The sequence below is a fragment of the Triturus cristatus genome, chromosome 3_1 (genome assembly GCF_964204655.1).
Source record: "Triturus cristatus chromosome 3_1, aTriCri1.1, whole genome shotgun sequence".
NCBI classification, from domain to species: Eukaryota; Metazoa; Chordata; class Amphibia; order Caudata; family Salamandridae; genus Triturus; species Triturus cristatus.
This window is the reverse complement of record NC_140583.1, coordinates 1,161,443,943-1,161,466,461: the sequence shown is the minus strand read 5'-3', so window position 1 is coordinate 1,161,466,461 and position 22,519 is coordinate 1,161,443,943. Positions and strand designations below refer to the sequence as shown.

The window sequence follows — 22,519 nt, the reverse complement described above, 5'->3', positions numbered from 1 at the left end:
GAAAGAGGAAGAAAGGTGCAGAAAGAAGCAAGAGAGGTGCAGAAAGAGGAAGAGAGGTGCAGAAAGAGGAAGAGATATGCAGAAAGAACCAACAGAGGTGCAGAAACAGGCCTACTCTCACTGTACCTTACAACAGGCTCATACAAATTACCCTAATCTCTAATCCTTCTCCGAAGATGTCTTAAACCTCACTTTTCTCTTGAAGGTTCACTATTAATCAACTGCTCAGAATGTTAGGCCTACCAAATATAAAACAGCAATCCTAAGCATATCACTGTTGTAAGTCTAAGTTTGCGAAGGTATGCATGTGTGTATATAATTTTACCTAGTGACATGTTAAATGAAAATAAACATACAAACGCTTGAAAACCTGTTTCAAGCACCATACTCTGTAAATTTGTGCAAAAAAGGTGTATGCATTTCTTTATGCTCACCATAGAGGGCACATGGGTATTCAATAGTATATTTGAGGGGCTCTGTAACACATATATACATAAGACATGTCTGCCTGTGCAACCGAATGACAGAGCAGAACTGAGAAGATTTGACCACCTATAGGAGAAGTTACCCGCTTTTTAAGATACCATCTTCAGTTGCATAACACATGTAAGAATACATATACAAGTAGACATATATATCAGTCATGAGACCATGCAGACCTTTAAACTTGACAGCTTGCACTTCACATTTGAGCACAGAAAGAGGCAAGAGAAGTTCAGAAAGAAGCAAGAGAGTTACAGAAAAAGGTAAAAGAGGTACAGAAAGAGGGCACAAGGGTGCAGACAGAGGCAAGAGAGGTGTAGAAAGAGGGGTGCAGAAATGTGCGAGGCAGGTGCAGAAAGAAACAAGAGCAGTATGGAAACAACCAAGAGAGGTGCAGAAAGAGGCAGGAGGGGTGCAGAAAGAGGCAAGAGAAGTGCAGAAAAAAGCAACAGAGGTGCAGAAAGAAGCAAGAGCAGTGCAGAAAGAACCAACAGAGGTGCAGAAGGAGGCAAGAGGAGTACAAAAATGTGCAAGAGAGGTGCAGAAAGAAGCAACAGAGGTGCAGAAGAAGACAAGAAAACTGCAGAAAGAGGCAAGAGAGTTACAGAAACAGGCAAGAGAGGTACAGAAAAAAGAACAGGGGTGTAGTAAGAGGCAAGAAAGGTACGGAAAGAGGGAAGAAGGGTGCAGAAAGAGGCAAGAGGGGTACAGAAAGAAGCAACAGAAGTGCAGAAAGAAGCAAGAGAGGTACAGAAAGAAGCAACAGAGGTGCAGGAAAAGGTAAGAGGGGTACAGAAAGGGGCAAGAGAAGTGCAAAAAGAAGCAACAGAGGTGCATAAAGAGGCAAGAGAGGTACATAAAGAGGGAAGAGGGGTGCAGAAAGAGGCAAGAGGGGTACAGAAAGATGAAAGAGCAGTACAGAAAGAACCAACACAGGTGCAGAAGGAGGCAAGAGGGGTTCCAATATTTGCATGAGCAGTGCAGAAAGAAGCATGAGCAGTGCAGAAAGAACAGAGGAGCAGAAACAGGCAAGAGAGGTGTAGAAAAGGGGATCAGGGGTGCAGACAGAGGCAAGAGAGGTGCAGAAAGAGGGAATAAGGGTATAGAAAATGGCAAGAGGGGTGCAGAAAGAAGCAAGAGAAGTGCAGAAAGAAGCAAGAGAAGTGCAGAAAGAACCAACAGATGTCAAGAAAGAACTAACAGAGGTGCAGAAAGTGGAAAGAGAGTTGCGGAAATAGAGGTGCAGAAAGAAGTAAGAGCAGTGCAGAAAGAACCAACAGCAGTGCAGAACGAGGCAAGAGGGGTGCAGAAAGAGGCAAGAAGGGTACAGAGATTTGCAAGGGAGGTACAGAAAGAAGCAAGCGCAGTGTAGAAAAACAACAGAAGTGCAGAAGGAGGCAACACGGGTACAGAAAGAGGCAAAAGAAGTGCAGAAACAAGCAAAAGAGGTGCAGAAAGAGGCAAGAAGGGGTGTAGAAAGAAGCAAAAGAGGTGCACAAAGAGGCAAGAGAAGTGCACAAAGAGGGAGGAAGGGTGCAGCAAGAGGGGTGCAGAAAGAAGCAAGAGAGGTGTAGAAAGAAGCACTAAGGGTGCAGAAAGAGACAAGATAAGTGCAGAAAGAAGCAATAGAGGTGCAGAAAGAGGCAAAGGAGTTGCAGAAACAGGCAAAAGAGGTGCAGAAAGAAAAGAGGGAATAGGGGTGCAGAAAGAGGGAACAGGGGTGCAGACAGAGGCAAGAGAGGTGCAGATAGACCCAACAGAGACCCAACAGAGGTGCAGAAATAAATAAACGGGTGCAGAAATGTGAAAGAGAGTAGCAGACAGAAGTAAGAGCAGTGCAAAAACAACCAACAGAGGTGTAGAATAAGCCAAGGGGGGGGAAAGCAGCAATAGGAGGCTGAAAAAAGCAAAAGAGGCACAGGAAGAGGCAAGAGGGGTACAGAAAGAAGTAAGAGGAGCAGAAAAAAGCAAGAGAGGTGTACACTGAGGCACGAGGGGCACATAAATTTGCTATAGAGGTGCAGAAAGAAGTAAGAGAAGTGCAGAAAGAAGCAACAGAGGTGCAGAAAGAGGCAAGAGGGGTGCAGAAAGAGAAGTGCAGAAAGAAGCAACAGAGGTGCAGAAAGAGGAAAGAGGGGTGCAGAAATTTGCTTGACAGGTGAGGAAAGAAACAAGAGCAGTACAGAAACAACCAAGAGAGGTGCAGAAAGAGGCAAGAGGGACGCAGAAACAGGCAAGAGAGGTGCAGAAAGAGGGAAGAGGGGTACAGAGAGAGGCAAGAGGGCATCTGAAAGAAGCAAGAGGGGTGCAGAAAAATACAACAGAGGTACAGAAAGAGGCAATAGAGGTGCAGAAACAGGTAAGAGAAGTGCAGAAACAGGCCAGAGAGTTGCAGAAAAAAGCAAGAGAAGTGCAAAAAGAGGCAAAAGACATGCAGAAAAAGGAAGAAAGGTGCAGAAAGAAGCAAGAGAAATGCAGAAAGAGGCAAGAGGCGCGGAAACAAGCAAGAGTGGTTTGCACACCATTAGTACCAATCTAACACCAGCATTTAGCAACAAGTAAGAGGTGACCATTCTAGGTTTGCAAAGGGCCTTCTGCCACGCTATACCACTTGTCGCTGCATTTTTGGGAACATGTGCGTCAATTGAGCTAGAAATAAGGGTTTTATTGTTCAAATATGCAGATTAGACAGCAGATGATGGATTATGGGGCGAATGCAGAAAATGTAAAATAGTGTGAAAGTTGGTGCAGCCAAACAGTCGCATAATTCCAGTGGCCCTGCTCATACCTCTGACTAAGTTCAGAAGTGCTTGTCAGTGGTTCCTTCTTTTTTTGTCTCATTGAGTTTATAGTTTAGCTTCTATGGAAACGAGGAAGACTAAACCTGAGGTTACCACTCCACAACAGACTACCATACCACATAATTACTCTCCCTAACACATAATCCCACTCGACATAATTCCTATACACTAAATACCACGTACTTCTATCCACATATTTTCACTGCACAACATACCACATAATTTCACTACACACAACATACATCCATTCCACTCCCAAAAAACATGAGTAAAAAACTTTCACATTAACCACGCCAATAGCTCCAAGTCTCGCAAATGCGAGCCCTATTACATTGCAAATGCTTCTTTAACTGGTAATCGTGTTTGCAGAGTGTCGGAGAAAGGGGGCTGGGCCTCCGACTAGCACTCAGGAATTCAACTGCATAGGACTTACAGAAGGTACCAGGAGGGATACTTGGCCGCCAAAGTCCCTCAGGAGTAAAGTGGGCTTCATCCCCCAACCAGTAATTATTATTATTATTATTCTTTATTTAGGAGTTTTATATAGTGCTGGCTGGACCTGGGGGTATCAGAGCACTTTACAGAATATACAATTATGAGCGAATAGACGGTACAGGTTAAAAGGTAGAACAAGAGGGATCGCGCAGGGTGGGGAACAGGTACATAAGCAAAGGGGAGGGTGATGCAATACGAACCAGACGATCATCCTAGCGTATTCATTGTTTAGTTGGTTCCTACAAAGAAAGTTTTCATGATCCGTGACAGTGACATCAGTCCCACATTAAGGTACGGTGGGGCGTTGGCTGAGGAACATCCTATGCTCTATCGGTTTGTTCGAGATCGGTCGAGGAAGAGGGCTTTGAGTAGTGTCTTGAATTTTGGAAACGAGGGGGTTGTTCTGATGTGGGGGGGATGGAGTTCCATATTTTAGGTGCGTTTCCAGCAAATGATTTGGCTGCGGTTTTCTGCTTGCGAGTTTTTGGCGGGATGAGTAGTAAAGAGTTGGAGCTCCTGAGGTTTCTGGACTGGCCGGCCCTTTTAAGTTTGGCGGCCAGGTATTCCGGTTTGCCTGTGTGTAGAGCTTTGTGCGTGATGCAAGCTGTTCTAAAGCTGGCTCACAACTCAACTGGGAGCCATTTAAGTTCTTGGAGAGCAGGAGAGATGTGTTCGAATTTCTTAGTACCCGTAACCATTCTGGCAGCTGCATTGAAGGTTGTCTTCAGTGGGGCGAGGAGAGATTTTGTTGTCCCTGTCAGGGTCGCAATCCCATAGTCTATTCTGGAGAGCACTAGTGCTTGTGTGGCTTGTTGAAGGTCCTTGGGTGGGAGGAAGGGTTTTATTTTATATAGTAGTTTCAGGTTGAGAAAGACACTTTTAGCGGTTCTTGAAATGTGCCTCTTCATGTCCAGTTTCGGGTCAAGGGTGATCCCAAGGGATTTTACCGAATCCGCTAAGGTGAGGTTACCATCGAGAGCGTCAATTGCTTTGAGCCATTCTTCGATTTGGGGGTTTTCGTCTTTGTTGGAGATGAGGAGTATTTCCGTTTTCTCTTGGTTGAGTTTCAGGTGATTACTTGTGAGCCAGTGTTGAACCTCCATAAGCGTGGTGTTAAGTCTTTGGATGTCGTCAGTTGAAGTGGTTTCCAGATAAAGCTACGTGTCGTCTGCATATAAGTGAAAGGAGATGTTGGATTTCCTGAGTAGAGTGGTGAGGGGTTCAATGTAAATGTTGAAAAGCTGTGGGGAAAGCACTGATCCCTGAGGAACTCCCCTGATGACGGGGTGGAGGTCGGACTCGAAGTTTTTAATTCTTTGTGAGCGGTTGTGGAGAAAGGAAGTGAACCAATGGAGGACCGTCTCCTGAAGACCGGCCCTTTCTTGAAGAGCCTTGATAAGCAGTTTGGGGTCAACTGTGTCAAATGCGGCCGATAGATCTAGGAGGATGAGAAGGCAGCATTGATCCGAGTCAAGGGATTTGAGTAGATCGTCTATGACATTGAAAATTGCGGATTCGGTACTGCAGCCTTTTCTAAAGCCCGATTGATGGGGATCAAGGAGATTGATGTCATCCAAGTGTTGGGTCAACTGGGGGAGTACACATCTTTCCAAGATCTTGGACAAAAGAGGTAGGTTCGATACAGATCTGAAGTTATTCAGATCCTCAGTGTCTAGCCCTGGTTTTTTCAGCAGTGGCGTGACTTGGCCTACTTTGAGGCAGTCAGGTATGATTCCAGAGCTCAGTGAGCTGTTAATGATCCTGCACCATAGCAGGGCTAGGACGAGCTTCATGTCTTTGGTCAGATGAGGAGGTAGCATATCCAGGGCGTGGGATGAGGGTTTAGCATTGGAGATTAGTTTGATTATCTCTGCTTCCTGGATGGGAATGAAGAAGGATCAGTGTTTAGGGGGGTTCACGGAGGAGCCAACAAGAGTTTCGTTCGAATTGATCTCGGTGGTGGGGATTAGATTTGAGCTAAGTGAGAGATCTATCTTAGCGATTTTGTCGTTGAAAAAGATGGCGAAGTTGTCGCCTCGTTCTTTGGATGCTGGTGTTGAGGAGGGTGTAGGTTTAGAGGTTTGATTCCTGATGATATTGAAAAGCTCTTGGGACAGTTTTTAACGGTATCTAGAGCAGAGCAGAAGAAAGCTGTCTTTTTGTTCTTAATGTGCTTTTTGTACTTCCTGCGTGCTACTTGGAGTTGATCCCGATGGAGGGCGGAGGGATTATTCCTCCAAATTCTTTCAGCGGTTCTTAGCTGTCTTCTTTCATCATTGATGTCGGAGGAGAACCATGATCTGGAGGGAATGATCCTGGATTTTTTTAGTTTCAAGGGGGCAAGGTGATCCAGGGTGCGCGTCATATTGGAGTTGTAGAGAGAGGTGAGTTCGGTAGTTGAGAGGTGGTCCGCGGTGTTTGGGAGGAGCGCGCTAATTCTTTCTTCTAGGTTAGCACGAGGGATCTGGGCTGTGTTCCTGACCCATTTGGGGGGGTCTTGCGTGGGGATTTGCTTGGACAAGAACGTGTGGTTGATGTGAAAAAGAACTATGTGGTGATCGGACCAGTCAACGGGGAGGATGTGGTCGATGGAGATTGCATTGCTTCCGGCTATAATTGCGTCGAGGATTGCACATCTATGATGAGTTTCTTCTGAGCAGTGTTGGGTTAGATTGTTTTCTAGTAGTAGGTTGTTTAGGGTTTGAATGAGCGGGTTTTTTGTTTCATTCCATCTAAGATCGAGGTCGCCCAGAATTATGTTATTAGAGTTGCCGAGTGCGCAATGGGCAATCAGGTCGGAAAGGTGAACCCCGAATTCTGAGGAGTTGCCTGGGGGGTGGTAAAGAAGATGGCAAAGTGTGGGCCTGGTGTCGTGTGTTTTGATGGTGACAGACATTCGAAGGAGCTATACAGACAGGAGGAAGTTTCTGTGATGGAGATGTTGTTTTTGTGGATGATTGCTATGCCCCACCTCTTTTCATTTGCCTGTCTTTGTTGATCATTATGTATCCGGGAGGCACCAGCATGTCCCTGCTGGGGTAGGAGAGATTATTGAGCCAGGTCTCCATTATGAATGCTATGTCTATATTATGGGAGAGGATGGCTTCTGCTAGTTCGGTTGCATGTTTAGAGGCTGATCTGCAGTTAATGAGCATGCAGTTGACGGGGGGTCCTTCTTTGCTCCTGTTCTCAGAGGATTTGGCTCTAGGTAGGAAGGCTAGGTGGGAGGAGGGTGGGTCCCTGTAGAGATGGTTGCTAAAGGAGGAGTGTGTGACCCGGTCGTGATGGTTATAAGGGGAGGAGCTGCCAGGTTTGGTTGAGGGGGGCTCAAGGGCAGAGAGAGTGCTGTCTCAAGACAGGTGTCGGATTTCGTGTGGTATGAGGACGGTGGGTTGTAAGGGGGTTGAGCTAGATGAGGATGCTCCATCCTGTAAGTAGGTATGGGATGGGGGGGCAGGTGTGGGCGGGTCGTCTGCCAGAGGGGGAGAGATCGACATTCGGGGGTGCCGATTTGCAGTGGGAGTCTCGGGATGGTGGCGCGGGGTCTCTCGAAGCAGATGATAGAGGGGTCCGGTGCCTCCCCCAGTAATGTGCCAGGAGGCGCATTTGCAGAGTGGTGGAGAAAGGTGAGTGTGGGCTCCAAAGACCTCCAAAGGTAACAGGAGGGGTAGTAAACTTGGGGGCCAACTATCCCCCCTATTACCTCCAGTAAGTCCCACACAGCAGGATTGCTAAGTTCTCATTGCAGGCCACGCCACCTTTCCCCACCATTCTGCAAACGCACTTCCTGGCGTGCTCTTGGATGGAGATCAAAGTCCACTTTGCTGCTGGGGGTGCTTAGGGGCCAGCTAGCCTACCTGATACCTGCAGTATGCCCCAGATAGTGGTAATGCTGACAGGTGGCCACAGGCCACGCCCCTTTTCTCCACCACTCTGTAAACACGCCTTCTGGCGCACTGCTTTTGGGGCAAGGAGGTCCTCTTGTGTCCTGAGGACCTCAGGACTAAAGTAGACTTTATCCCCCGAGCAGCAGTGTGCCAGGAGGCGCGTTTTGTAGAGTGGAGTAAGAAAGGGGCATGGCCTCATACCACTCTCAGCAATCCAGCAGTGTGGGGCTTACTGGAGGTATCTGGTGGGCTAGTAGGCTCCCAGGGACCCTCAGGATTCAAGGGGACTTATTCCCCAACTTAGAATGTGCCAGGAGATGCATTTGCAGAGTGGTACAGGGAAGGGACGGGGCCACTGGCGAGATGCCAGCTTTACTCTTTTTTGTTAGAAGGCGGCTGTGTGGCACACCTTCTCTTAAAATGTTGTGGGCCCTGGGGACCCCATCCCCTAGGGCCTGAGCCATTAACCAAAAATGTTTTGGGAAAAAAGGGAAGTGGTTCTGCGTGGCCCTCCTCATTGGGCTGATTTCGGCCTCGGGGACGCCATCCCCCAAGGCCTGGCCTCGATTAAATTTCTTTTTTTAATTTCGGGAGGGTGCCGCGTGGCCCCCCTTCCCGGGCTACTTCTGGCCCTGGGGACCCCATCCCCCGGCGGCCTGGCCAGCCTTTATTTTTTATTTTAGAGGGGGGCTGCGTGGTTCCCCTCCTGAGGCTAATTATGGCCCCGGGGACCCCAAACCCCGGGGCCGGCCTTCCGTTTTTCTTTTAAATAAATAAATTAAAGGGTAGTGGGCCGTGTTGCATTGCTTTTGAACAAGGGGAGCTGCTGACATGCAGCTCCCTATGTCCAAAAGCAATCTGCTTTGCTTCATCGAAGCAAGAGCGGGTTTCCTGCTCTCGCTTTCACGAAGCAAAACAGTGTTTGCAATGACAGGGCGGGTGCAGTGCTCCCCCCGCCATTGCAAACTGTAATGTCGACATTGCTGGAGCCGGCCATAGGGAGGGTGGCGATTCCCAGGGCCATCTAGGGCTCCAGGAGGGGCCCCCCTCCCCAAAGTGGTGGTCCCCGGGGCCGGGGTCCGCAATGGACTGCTGCATTTAAATAAAGTGTGCCCCGGCGAGGTGGTGGTTCCTGGGGCAGTGTAGGGGGGCAGGAGCCCCCCACACACTTCTTGTTTTAAATTGAAGCCATGGGTAGGTGGCGGTCCCTGGGGCTTTGGGGGGCCCGCGAGGCCCCCCATTCATTTCATTGCAAAGCCCCGGATAGGTGGTGGTCCCTAGGGCTGTGGGGGCCACGTGCCCCCCTCGCATCATTAATAAATTCCCGGGGAGGTGGCAGTCCCCAGGGCAGTGGGGGCCTTCGCGGCCCCCGCATATATTATGCACATTGCCCCTAGGACCTGGCCCACCCGGGGGCTCATTAAAATGAAGCGCGGGAGCCAGCCGAATTTCTTTAAAAAAATGCTTTTTTTGGGCCTGGGGGTCCCTGTGGGACCCCTATACCAGGCCTAGGGGGTCAGGGTATTTATACCCTGCCCCCTTTTATTTAAAAAAATAATAATAATTTTGTTCCCTTTCTTTACCGAGTCACAAGATGGCTGACAACACTTCTTGGTTTGAATTGTTGGCAGCCAATCAAAATCAAGCTCGTGATCTGGAGTGTTCCCAAATCCTCCTCGTTCACCAGATATCGATATTTTTTATTTTTAAATTTCTCAGGAACTACTGAACGGATTTACACCATTTAAACCAAAGAGTGCACTCTGGACCAAGAGCTACCTCCCCTCCAAATTTGGTGTAATTCCGTTCAGCAGTTCGGGCTGTAGCTGCGACAAAGGTTCCTAAGGAAATTAACATAGAGAAAATGCGTTTTGGGACCCCCCTTTTTTCTCGGCCCCTCACTTGATGAATCACCCCAAAACTTTCAAGACAGTTGCTGACCGGAGCGCCCCATTAGTTTTGAAAATTTCACGAAGATTCGTCAAACAGCGCCAGAGATTTTGGCAAATCAAAAAACGCTTTTCCTATGGAAACTAGGTCCTAACTAGAACTACCTACTGGTGACCGCGAGTAGGTTATATATCCATTCAGGGGTAGATAAGGGTATTGGGTTGATATAGTATTTTTTGAGTTTAGGGAATGTCAGGGTTTTCGGTGGTAAGGGTGTTTTTAGGGTTATGGGGTGGGTAAGGTTATTGGGTTGGACGGGCGCTTTTAGGATTTAGGGGTGGGTAAGGGTGTGTGCATGTTATATATTACCTACTGGCGGTTACAACCTAGTTACAACCTAGTTTCCATAGGAAAAGCATTATTTGATTTGCTAATAACTTTGACAAATCGTTGCAAAATTCTCCCAAAAAAAAGTCTATCCAGGTCAGCTCCTATCCTGAAAGTTTGGGGGTGATTCATCAAGGGGGGGCTAAGAAAAAAGGGGGGTCCCAAAACGCGTTTTCCCCATGTTAATTTCCATAGGAAATTTTGCGACGAGCTACAGCCCGAACTGCTGAACGGAATTACCCCAAATTTAGCAGAAAGGTTGAGCTTGGTTCAGAAAGCGACCTTTTTTTAAACGGTGTAAATCCATTCAGTAGTTTTTGAGAAATTCAAAAAATAAGAGTCAAAAAATCAATTTCCCATAGGAAACTTTGTGCAAGGCTACAGCTGAAACTACTGAACGGAATTACCCCAAATTTAGCACAAAGGTAGTGTGTGGGTCAGAAAGTGACCTTTTTTAAATGATGTAAATCTGCTCAGTAGTTGATGAGAAATTAGAAAAATAAAAGTTTTGATATCTGGGCCGAGCCTAAGTCCCGTGCATGAGCTTCACTGTGATTATCTGTCAACACTCCAAACCAGGACATGTTGGAAGCCATCTTGTGGCTCGGTAGAAGCGAGTCGCTAGAAAACAGAGAAACAAAGGTTGAAAAGCAGAGAAGGGGGCAGGGTAGAAACACCCTGACCCCCTAGGCCTTCTCAGGGAGTCCCAGAAGGACCCCCAGGGTCAAATTTTTTTTTTTTTTACAAACAATAAAAAATCGACGCAATTCGCGCTGGGGTCGCGGGTTCCTGTGTTTTATTTTAATGAGACCCCGGGGTGGGCTAGGTCCCGGGGACATTTCTTAAAAAATAATAGCGGGGCTCGCTGGGGCTGCGGGTGCCCACTGGGGTCCCCGCAGTCTCGGGGCTTTACTCATGTTGGGAGGGGGGTTGCGCGGCCCCACCCTGGAGCCCTTCATCTGCTTATAACTTTGGCGTTGTTTGATAATTCTTTATGAAATTTTCCAAAAAGTTTCTCTTTTTTGATAAGCTCCTATCTTGAAAGTTTAGGGGTGATTGGTCAAGGGGGGGGGGCTGAGAAAAAAGGGGGGTGTCAAAACGTGTTTTATCAATTCATTTTCTATAGGAAACTTTAGACAACGCTACAGGTCGAACTGCTGAACGGAATTACGCCAAATTTGGAAGCGAGAAAGGTCTTGGTCCAGAAAGCGCGGTTTTGTAGAAATGGTGTAAATCCGTTCAGTAGTGTTTGAGATATTAAAGGAAAAAATATATATATATCTGGTCGGTGCCTAACTCTCGAGCACGAGCTTGCCTCTGATTGGCTGCTAACACTTCAAAGCATGAAGTGTCCTCTGATTGGCTGCTAACACTTGAAACCAGGAACTGTTAGCAGCCATCTTGTGCCTCGCATCGAGTGAAAATATAAAAGAAAGGTACCTGGGCAATTTAATATAGCGGAGTTCTGATTTATTAACAGTTTCAGATTTATTAACAATAAAGGAGAAACAGGTGAGCGCCAGGCAGCATGACTTCCACTCCAAGACACCAGTAGGAAGATAACCCTTTCACGCTCACTGTGCCTTACATCACCATGTTGCAGCTATGCCTTTAGAAGCCAGTCCGTCGGCTCGCAGCTGTCTACCTCTGCGAGCTACTACGCTGCTGTTCCTTTGGGAGCGGACGGCTCATAGTTCTGCCTCTGTGAGTTGAGCGGACGGGCTGCAGTTGTCTCTGTGAGCCTGGGTACGAACTGTTCATAAGTCACACTATATGAGCATTGAAAAGCCATTTTGTGATTCAGTCCATCAGCTGGCATCTGTCCGAGACATTTCTGAAAACATATCGGAGCTCTTTCTGTGAGAGATACCCCTTTCACGCTGCATCACCCCACATTAGCAGGTAACGAACCCTCTTCCCACATCACCAGCATCCCCCAACAACCTTCTTGGGCCCGGAAGTGTCCCTCTATGAACTATTAATAAAAAGATGCTTGTGAGGTTGGAGAAATAAGAATCTTAGTCATGTATAGATTTACATATAAAATATTTTATTAAAACAAAACAACAAATAAAACTTTGTACAGCCGTGGCGTGTCATCTCTGGTCCATTTGTGATTCACAGCCTGGAAGACAAAAAGAAAAATAAGATGGTGCGTCATGCGTCCAGTAAAGGAGATAGAGAGAGAGAGAGAGAGAAAGAGTGAGAGAGAGGAAGAGAGAGAGAGGAAGAGAGAGAGAGGAAGAGAGAAAGAGTGAGAGAGAGAGGAAGACAGAGAAAGAGAGAGTGAGAGAGGAAGACAGAGAAAGAGAGATAGAGTAAGAGAGAGAAAGAAAGAAAGCGTAAGATACAAGGAAGAGAGAGAAAAAGTGTGTGAGAGAAGAAGACAGAGAGAAAGAGTGAGAGAAGAGAGAAAGAGTGAGTGAGAGAGAGTGATCTACAAGGAAGAGAGAAACAGTGTGAGAGAGAGGAAGACAGAGAAAGAGTGAGAGCGAGGAAGAAAGATTGAAAGAGTGAGAGAGAGGAAGCCAGACAAAGAGAGAAAGAGTGAGACAGAGAGGAAGAGGAAGATGAGAGAAACAGTGTGAGAGAGAGGAAGAGAGAGAGAGAGAGAGAAAGAGTGAGAGAGAGGAAGAGAGAAAGAATGAGATAGAGAGGAAGAGACAGAGAAAGTGTGAGAGAGAGAAAGGAAGAAATGGAGAGGGAGTGTTGACACTGGAAAAAATCTTCGCAGCTCACCTTTGTGTCACCGGTGTGTCTCCAACCACGTGAACCCTCAAGTTTAGTGATCTGAAAGATAGTATAGATTTAGTAACTGCAGAGTAAATACAAGTGCACACGCGTAATTCTCTGTTTCAAGGAAGAGAGAAACAGTATGACAGAGAGGAAGAGAGAGAGGGAAAGCGTGAGAGTGAGGAAGAGAGAGAGAGAAAGAGAGAGGAAGAGAGAAAGAGTGAGAGAGAGACAAAGAGAGAAAGAGTGAGAGAGAGGAGGAGAAAGAGTGAGAGAAAAAGAGAGAGAGAGTAAGATACAAGGAAGATAGAAAGAGAAAAACAGTGTGAGAGAGAGGAAGAGAGAGAGATAAAGAGTGAGAGAGAGGAAGAAAGAAAGAATGAGAGAGAGTAAGAGACAGAAAGAGAGAAAGTGTGAGAGAGAGAAAGGAAGAGATGGAGAGGTTGACACTGGAGAAAATCTTCGCAGCTCACCTTTGTGCCACCGGTGTGTCTCCAACCACGTGCCAGGACATAATGCACCCTTAAGTTTAGTCATCTGAAAGATAGTATAGAATTAGTAATTGCAGAGTACATACAACTGCATATGCCTAATTCTTCTATTTCTGCAATGCGCACTCAGGCTGCTGCAGCCCATTCACTCCCACTGCTCGGAGGTGTCTGTGCGCTCTCGTACACCCAGGCTGCTGCACACTATCCACTCCCACCGCCCAGAGGTAACTGCCCGCTGCTGTGGAAAGAAGCCTCTCAGCTTACCTTCCGCCACTGGCATGTGTGTAAGAGGGTACACCATGTGTCGAAGCAACTTTCTGAGGCATTGTCAGCATGGCCACGAATCATCGCAGATTTTTCACGTGTTCAGCTTTGGTGGTGTTGGGGGGGTGAACGTCGATTCGTGAATCACAGCCTGTTAGATGAAAAGCAAGATATGATTGTGCGTCATGCGTCTGTCAAAGGAGAGAGAAAGAGAGATAGAGAGAAAAAGAAATAGTGAGAGGAAGACAGAGAAAAAGAAAGAAAGAGTGAGAGGAAGACAGAGAGAAAGAGAGAAAAAAGAAAGAAAGAGTGAGAGGAAGACAGAGAAAGAGTGAGAGACGAAGAGAGAGAGAAAGAGCAAGAGTAAGGAAGAGAGAAAGAGTGAGCGAGGAAGAGAGGGCGATAAAGAGTGACAGAGAGGAAGACAGAGAAAGAGAGAAAGAGTGAGATACAAGGAAGAGAGAAACAGTGTAATAGAGGAAGAGAGAGAGAAACAGTGTGAGAGAGAGGAAGAGAGAGATAAAGAGAGAAAGGGGAAGAGAGAGAAATTGAGAGGGAGAGAGGGAGAGAGAGAAGGAGAGAAAGAACGAATGAGAGAGTAAGAGAAAGAAAGTGTGAGAGAGAAAGGAAGTGATGGAGAGGGTGTGTTGACACTGGAAAAAAATCTTCGCAGCTCACCTTTGTGCCACCGGTGTGTCTCCAACCACGTGCCGGGATATAGGGCAGCCCTCAAGCTTAGTCATCTGAAACATAGTATGGAATCGGTAATGGATGAGTACATACAAGTGCACAATTTGTGAATCACAGCCTGCAAGACAAAAAGTAAGATAAGATGGTGTGTCATGTGTCCAGCAAAGGAGAGAGAGAGAGAGAAAGAAAGAAAGAAAGAGTGAGAGAGAGGAAGAGCGAGTGAAAGAAAGAAAGAGTGAGTGAGAGAGAGAGGAAGACAGAGAAAGAGTGAGAGAGAGAGAGTGAGATACAAGGAAGAGGGGGAGAAAGAGAGAAACAGTGTGAGAGAGAGGAAGAAAGAGAGAGAAAGAGTGAGGCAGAGGAAGAGAGAAAGAAAGAATGAGAGAGAGAGGAAGAGACAGAGAAAGAGAGAAAGAGTGTAAGAGATAGAGAGATAGAGAGAATGTGAGTGACAGAAAGGAAGAGATGGAGAGGGAGTGTTGACACTGTGGAGAAAATCCTCAGAGCTCACCTTTCTGCCACCGGCGTGTGTCGAAGAGGATCCACCACGTGCCGAAGAAACCTCCTCACCCATTGTGTACACGCGGCGCAGCGGAGCTCACAATTCAGTTTGAGTGTTGATTACAGGATGGCCACGCATCATCGCAGGCCTGCTAGACAAAAAGCAAGATAAGATTGTGTGTCATGCGTCCATCAAAGGAGAGAGAAAGAGAGATAGAGAGAAAGTGAAAGAGAGAGTGAGAGGAAGACAGAGAGAAAGAGAGAAACAGTGAGAGAGGAAGAGAGAGAGATGTGTGAGAAAGAGGAAGAGAGAGAAAGAGAAACAGTGTGAGAGGAAGAGAGATAGAAAGTGTGAAGGAGAGAAAGGAAGAGATGAAGAGGGACAGTGAGTGCCCACACTGTATACAAAACTGTCACAGCTTACCTTTACGCCACCGATCTGTCTCCAACCATGTGCCGCGACCTAGTGGTACTCTCAAGTTCCTACATCTGAAAGATAGTACAGAATTAGTAATGGCAGATCAGCGTTGGATTAGGATTCAAAATCGGCCCGGGCAAGCTAAAAAAAAGAAGTGGCCCACATTTGCATATTGCCTTTCCTCAAAACACTGCTTCGGTGAAATTTTATTTAAAAAAGGGGGGGTGGGGGAGATACAAAAAAATGCACGGATTCGTTTACACTGGTGACTTAAAAACAAGTGAGGCCACTTCTGCTCAGGCCCCCTGCCCTGCTAGGTATGCATACATCAGGGGTCTCCAACCTTTTGTGTAGTGAGAGCTACTTCTGGTCAGTGAAAATCGTCGTGAGCTACTAAACCCCAAGCAACTCGCGCATTTTTCCAAGAGACCTCCCACGCCCAGTTTCATTGACGCGTTAAGCCTAATTTCTTCAGAGCCCATACTGTGGTTTGAACACAATACTTAAGAGTTCCCTAGAAACACTGAAAGGAATGACTTTGGATTTGTGTTGTCAAACCACTTTACGACCTTTCAATTAATAGCTTCAAAAATAGGACCTTTCAATAGCTGTCACTGAAATAATCATTGTAATGCAGCTCAATTAACAAACAAACATGAAAAGCAATCTTACCTTCAATGTGGAACTGTATGATGTCCTCTAATGCTGTGTAATCTGGTAGCGTGGCGGGGGCAGTTCCGAAGAAGTCATTATAGTAGTGAAGTAGTAGTAATTACAATGTGTGGCAGTCAGCCTGTGCAAAGCTTTGCTGAATCACAATTGCAGATGGATTCTTCTACTGTAGCTTTGACAAGATCCTGTGTTTTTCATTTGCCAGATAAGCTGAACATCAGCTTTGTTTGGAAAGTAACGATTTTGTCCTCCACTCTGAATTCTTCAGAAGGTTCCGTTTTGACTTTAAGGTTTTTATGGCACCAGTCATGTTCGCAGTTGTATTCTCATTGCTCCCTTTACTTTTTAGGAGTGTCAGTAAACCAGGACTGCAGTACAAATTGCTTTGTTCTTATTCAACTAAAAAGAAAGTTGAAAGATGTTGAAGATTCTTCTCTTTAGCTCTTTTTTTTTTAGGTCAATATACCAGGCCTCCAGTAAACACTGCTTTTTCTTATCTTGAGCAGTAAATAAAGTACATTTGGAAAGGTGCTGAAGATTCTTCTCTCCAGCTACTTTTTTCTTGGTGTCTGAAACCCAGGCCTGAAGTACACATTGGTTTGTTCTTGTTCAACTAATAAAAAAAACTGGGCACTGAAGATTCTTCTCTGCTGCGACTTTAATCTTGGTGTTCGTAATGAAACAGATACCTAGGTTTGGGATTTCACCAGGAACTGTCATTGAACAAGTATTGATTGCGAATGCATTCAAATTATTTCAGTGAGAGACTTGAAACTGCATGATGTCCACTAATCCCTTGTAATCTGGGGTGTAGCTTGAGAGGGCAACTCTTATGGAGTCATTTAACTGTTCGTCAGTCAGATGTGTGTAAAACTTAGATTTTACGAAGTTCATATCAGAAAATGCTGATTCACAAAGATAGGTAGAGCCAAATAGGGAAAAAAGTTTCAATGTAGCTGTGTGGATGTTCTTAAACATTTCAGCATCTACAAGACTCCAGAAATTAATGTCAGATTGCCTTGATTTCAATTCAATGTCATTTTGAAGTGTGACAATCTCCATTTCCATGGTGGCAGAGTCAAAGTTCAAAAGCACACTAATTTTCTCTGAAATGTCACTAACATCCACTTCCATGAAGGGGTTTGACGTGAACATCACACAGGGCTCCAGTTGCTCAAAATCACTAAATCGGTCACTGAACTCTTGATTAAGCCTCATGAGGAGGCTACTGTATTTTTCTATGTCCAGGACCTCAGCCTCAGCTTTGTTTTCTGAAAGGATTTGGAGCACAGAGGGAAAGCGTTGCATCTTTCTCTTCTGTACATGCTGTGTGAAAAGGTTAAGTTTTGATTTGAATGTTTTGACAAAACTTACCATGTTGGTTATTATCTTGTCTTTGCCTTGCAACTTGTAGTTCAATACATTTAATTTTTCTGTCATATCTGTCAAAGTTAAATCGAGCAACCATTGAGTATTTGATAACAGTGTGGTATCTTCATTTCTAGACTCCATAAAAGCTTTGACTTCTGGCAGTAGCTAAAGGAATATTCGCAGTATTTTTCCCCTGCTAAGCCATCGGATTTGAATGTGCAGTAAAAGGTCACTATACTCGGCTGATAGTTCTTCAAGGAACAATTTGAAGGTTCGTGCTGCTTGGCCTTTGCACAAATTGAATTAATAATTTTAACAGGAGTTATCTATCACATGATCAAACCCCATTACCTTGGCACATATTGCCTGTTGATGTATAATGCAATGGTAGTTCAATAACGGAGGGAAACCTGGATTTGCTTTACAATTGGCAATGAAGCCAGAATGACGCCCTATCATTGCGGGTGCACCATCAGTGGTTATCGCCACTAACTTTTTCAATGGGACATTTTGTTTCACAAAATATTTTTCACCTCATTGTGGATGCCAGATCCTCTTGTTGTGGTTTTCAGAGGCAACAACGTTAACAATTCTTCTTTATCAGTAAAATCTTCAAAAACCATTCTAACGAACATTGCCAACTGTGCAATACCACTTGCATCAACAGATTCATCACATTGAAGAGAAAAATATTTGCATGTCTTTAAACCGCACTCTAACAGCTCTATCATGTTGGCCGAAAATGCAGATACCCTTCTTGCCACAGTGTTTGCCACATCTGAAATGGCAGACATAATTTCAGGGCTATTTTTAAAGTCTTTGAATAAGGAGTTGGCCATTAGAAGCATTGCTTCCTTCACAATGGCTCCATCTGAAAATGTTGCTTTGTGCTTAATCAAGTGATGAGTCACTATGAAGGATGCTTCAGTTGCCGCAGTGGCTTTCTTCGTGGGCTGTGTAAAAAAAGATTGCTGTGTCTGCAATGCAAATTTCAGTTTGTTTACTTTTTGTGACCTCCGGCTGTTTCCTTTAGGGAACTTCCTCTCAAAATGCATGTGCTTTGTCGAAAAATGCCTCTCAACATTGCCCTTTTTTCCAACTGCAACTTTTGCTCCACAGATTGAACATACACAGTTGTCTTTAATTTGTGTAAATAAAAATTTGTTCCCCCACTCTTGATGGAAGTATTAAGTCTTGTTCTTTGCCCTTTCGGAGGGACCTGACTCTTCATCCATTATTAGTTGTTAAGACTGTAAGCAAGAGTAAAAATGTTGATGAAGTCAACATCCAATAATCCATAACAGGCAAGAATACCATGTGGACACCTTTAAATAATAATGTATTACAGACCATTTGTGAGTAGCAGCCATGTTGGTAAATTAAACAACACCGTTGGAAAGTGAGATAACTAACTCACCTTAGCTATGTTTAACTATGAACACAGGAGGGCTGCTTTTCACAAATGACCTGAGATTTGATTAATTATGCCCAAACCGTAGTTTTTGGCTTGTATGGACCTTAGTTGACTTCTGTAAATAGGAAGATGACTTAAAATTGTACCACACCAAGCACCCAATTCACAAAAGTGGAAGTTTTGCAAATCATTTCTATTGGGTACTCCTACATTTGTAGCAAACATTGGACTTTTTGGAATTAGGACAAGCTTTCAAAACTACTCTACATAATGATATTCCTTGACAGCTGCAGATTTTGTGACATAGCCCAGTGACCTCAGTCTTATGGTGACTGGGATCACCCACATTTCAAACCAATAAATATCACCTTTCTAAAGATTGCCCACAGCTGACTGAGGCAAGGAATAATGTTATCTGATTATCCCAATATACTTAGAAGTAAAAATGTCTCGGTATAATGATGAACACTTCTTTGACTGGCCCTGTTGTGAACAACCAGGTCGTTGAGCGCTGCTGCTCTAAACTGCCATGGTGCACTGCTTGTGTCTAATCTCCAATAGGCGATAGGTCACAACTCACTCAATGAAGCATTAAAAATGGCCACGCCATCTCTAGGGAGAAGGGATACCCAGTGGGTGAACTTTACAACACGAAACCGGAAAACCTGGAACCAATCACAGATAAGGCTGCTAGTAGACTACTACAACCACAAGAAATACCAATGGGACCTATAGCTATTCAAAGCTGTCAGCAGACTGAAAAATCATAAAGAGTAACTGCATATCTGTCTCACACCTCTCCATGCACCACACTGCTATACAGTGTGTCCCATAACATGATAACGTTTTATTATGCTATTATCAGATAATAAATTAAATAAGCGCACCTTGGTGTTCATCAGACAAGCCTTGGAAAAACTTTCTACATAGGATCACAAACCAAGAAAAACACTTTCAACCACACACCCTACATGGCACAGCCTGTTGCCCATGTAGGTAAGTGCTTCAGGGCCACACACTGAGTATGTGTGCCCTACGCTAATAATACTGCAACACAATGCCTCCCCTTTCTTCATTATCACACATGACAGCACCTCGAAATGCATAAGTTGAGGGTGATCTGTACAAATTCTATAACGCCCCCCCCCCAGGTGAGGCGTAATAAGGAGAAATACCTTTATTACTCTTTTGTTCCCCTTTTTAAATGTGCACTGCCTTCCGCAGCACACATAGAAAGAGGAAATTGCCTCAGAGGATTGTTTTTGTGCAAGAAGGTGCCCCTCCCTGTGTAAAGAACAATTCTGTCTGCAACACAGGCACCCTTGCACCATGGCACAGGGGTGCCTGTGTTGGCACTAGGGGGCAGAAGTTTGTGTGCCAGTGCAGGGAAAGAATAGGAATGCATCATATTATGTTAAATGCAGTGCATTCACTGCCACAACAGTGACATAAAAAAACTAAAGCACAAGCCACAACAGTGAGACAACAAAAGCACAAGCCGTGAAAGCGGAGGCCAATGCTTGTCAGAATGGGACAGAAAAGAGGCCCCGGCACCAAATTAGAAGTAGCCCCATAAGCCGTGTCTGCTGGCTCAGTGGACTAAAGCAGCCACTGCAGGGGCCTGTGTTCGACCTCATGGTCACAGGTTTAAACCCCGGCGGGTCCACTCAGCCTTTGAGGTCGATAAAATGAGTAGCATTGAGTTGGGTAACAATAAACATCTGTTATTCAGCGCCAGGACACCTTCGGGTAATCGTGCGCTTCACAACTACACCTGTTATGTTATGTTGTTAAATATATTATAGTTGGAAAATCAAATAGCTAAAAAAAGTGGCCCACATTTGCAAAATAAGTTTTAAACTTGTAAAGACATGTTGTATAGGAGGTGTTTTTCAAGGTATGGAAGACTAGGCTATTTGGGCTTGCAGCAGGCAATGTTTGGTAATATCAGGAAAATAAACAATAAAAAAAAGCCCACCAGCCAATACAATAGGCCCACAAATAGCTCAAAAACTACAGAGAAGCATTGGCACAGACCACCAACCAATAAAATCGTCCCAAAAACATCCAATATAACATCCCGAGTGGCCACACGACACCATGGGAGCAGTCAAGGCCTCACTGTGGAGAGGCCGGAGCTGGTAAGCCAGCGCTGCCTGTACATGAAGAGCGCACAGTGGCCAGTGAGTGCAAAGTGGTGACGAAGCTAAGGACTGTGAGCTGTGTGAGGAGGTAGAGCAGGTGCAGGCCCAGGTGGCTTGCTGGCCCTGTACTGAACAGTTTCTGGTGCCTGGGGGTGGGTGTGTCTGGATTGGAGTCTGGACTCAGTGCGGCCTTTGCCAATGCAGAGTGGAACTGTGGAGGACAGAGGGGATGGTGAGGAGGAGTACACTGTGACCAGGGCCAGCGGGTATCTATTGTCAGCCCCCCACCCCCCCCAGGGAAACTGAAGCAGTGTGGTGTGGCTAAGGTACCGAACAAGGTTCCAGGGTGGCAATGGGGGCCCACAATAAACTCTGAGATGAATTTGGGTGCAAAGACATAATTGAATCACCGGGTCACTGCACCACTGAGGAGTACCCTAAAACTGTGTGTGCTGCTGACACCGCAAAAGAGCTCGGCCACCTGATTGCAACACAAAGAAGCACCCCAGCTGCCACCGCAATGTGGTACCAGTGCTCTGGTTATCTGTCAACTGAGGCTGGATTCTATACAAGGCTGCATTTGACCTGGCATGGTGAAGGAAGTCCTGCACCACTCAATGTTACTTAGCAAGAACACCCGACCTTCTTTCAGATAAGGGGGTTGTTCATAGCGAGCGGATGGACACACGTGCCTTACAAGCCCCTCGACTGGGTGAAGTAAACACTGCTATAACGTCACCAGGGGTGGAGCAGCCCAGGAATCTACTGCTGCAACAACTTCACCCATGTGTTTGGACCAGATAGATAGGGGTTTCCTGACACACAGATATGACTACCATTAGCTCACGAATTATGCATTTGCAGACAATAATCACGAAACCCAAACACTAGCAGTAGATTAGAAAGATAAGGACAGAAAAAAGTACAGTAGCAGTTGCGGAGGAGGGAGCGTTTGATTACCTGCTCACTGGAAGTGGGGGTGCTCTGCACATTGGCTCTGCAGTCTGCACGGTGTTCCTACCGATCGAACGCCACCATCTCCTTGTTTGGCCGTGCAGCAGACTTGCGGCCTTAAGTTTCTGGGTGTCGATGCTGGTGAATTATGACTGAGATACAAATACGGGTTTTTACATATTAACCCATTTCCTAGAAATGACCAATTTCCTGGTCCTGAGGCGCTTCCAATCAGCGCAAAAAAATCACACGAGGCACAAGGAGTATGTACAATGGCACTCCTATCTGTGATTCTGAATCTGCGCAGCTAAGGATATATCAGGCCATCGCACTCCTACACAGTGTGGGGCAGTGAGGAAAAAGGAACGCTCGGGTCCCGGCAGTTCTTTGCTGCTTGCGTGACCTAAAAACCAGCGAAGAAAAGGCAGGGGTGCGTAGAGGCAGTCACAACGCACATAGGAGAGGAACGGGGCAGCCATGGTCATCATGAGAGCAGTCCCATGCAGGGTCATTCAACATGGTATGACTCACTCGAGTCTTTACTTTTTACCGGGGGACCTTAAACTAAGAGTGTTGTGGCTTACTTGCTGCTTCTGGTGGAAGGTTGTACGCGCGGGTCCCATCAGTTCTTTACTGCTTGCGTGACCTGCAAACCAGCTGCTCTGCAATGCTCCGCCCTGCCACGCCTGCTTGAGCTCCGCACTGGCACCCGTCGCAATCGCACAATGGACAGTGCGGTGCCAGTGAGGAAAAGGCAGGGGGCGCGTAAACAGCCACGAGACTGCAGGAGAGAAACGTCATCCTCTTCAGCCCGCCCCACCCCACCCCAGCTAAGCTCAAAGCCAATCGGAGCAGCTGGTTTGGGTGAGGGCAGGCAACAGACACTGAAAAAAGCCTAAATAGCCCAAACAACACTAAAGGGCT

General features: G+C 45.9%; 1 protein-coding gene across 1 annotated transcript; it reads right to left on the bottom strand.

Annotated features, from left to right (window-relative positions):
* Positions 1-16,468: 16,468 nt before the first annotated feature.
* On the bottom strand, positions 16,469-17,152 carry LOC146861710 (general transcription factor II-I repeat domain-containing protein 2B-like). Its single transcript, XM_085646261.1, has one exon. The coding sequence runs from the start codon at positions 17,150-17,152 to the stop codon at positions 16,469-16,471; it is 684 nt and encodes a 227-aa protein (XP_085502387.1).
* Positions 17,153-22,519: the final 5,367 nt, after the last annotated feature.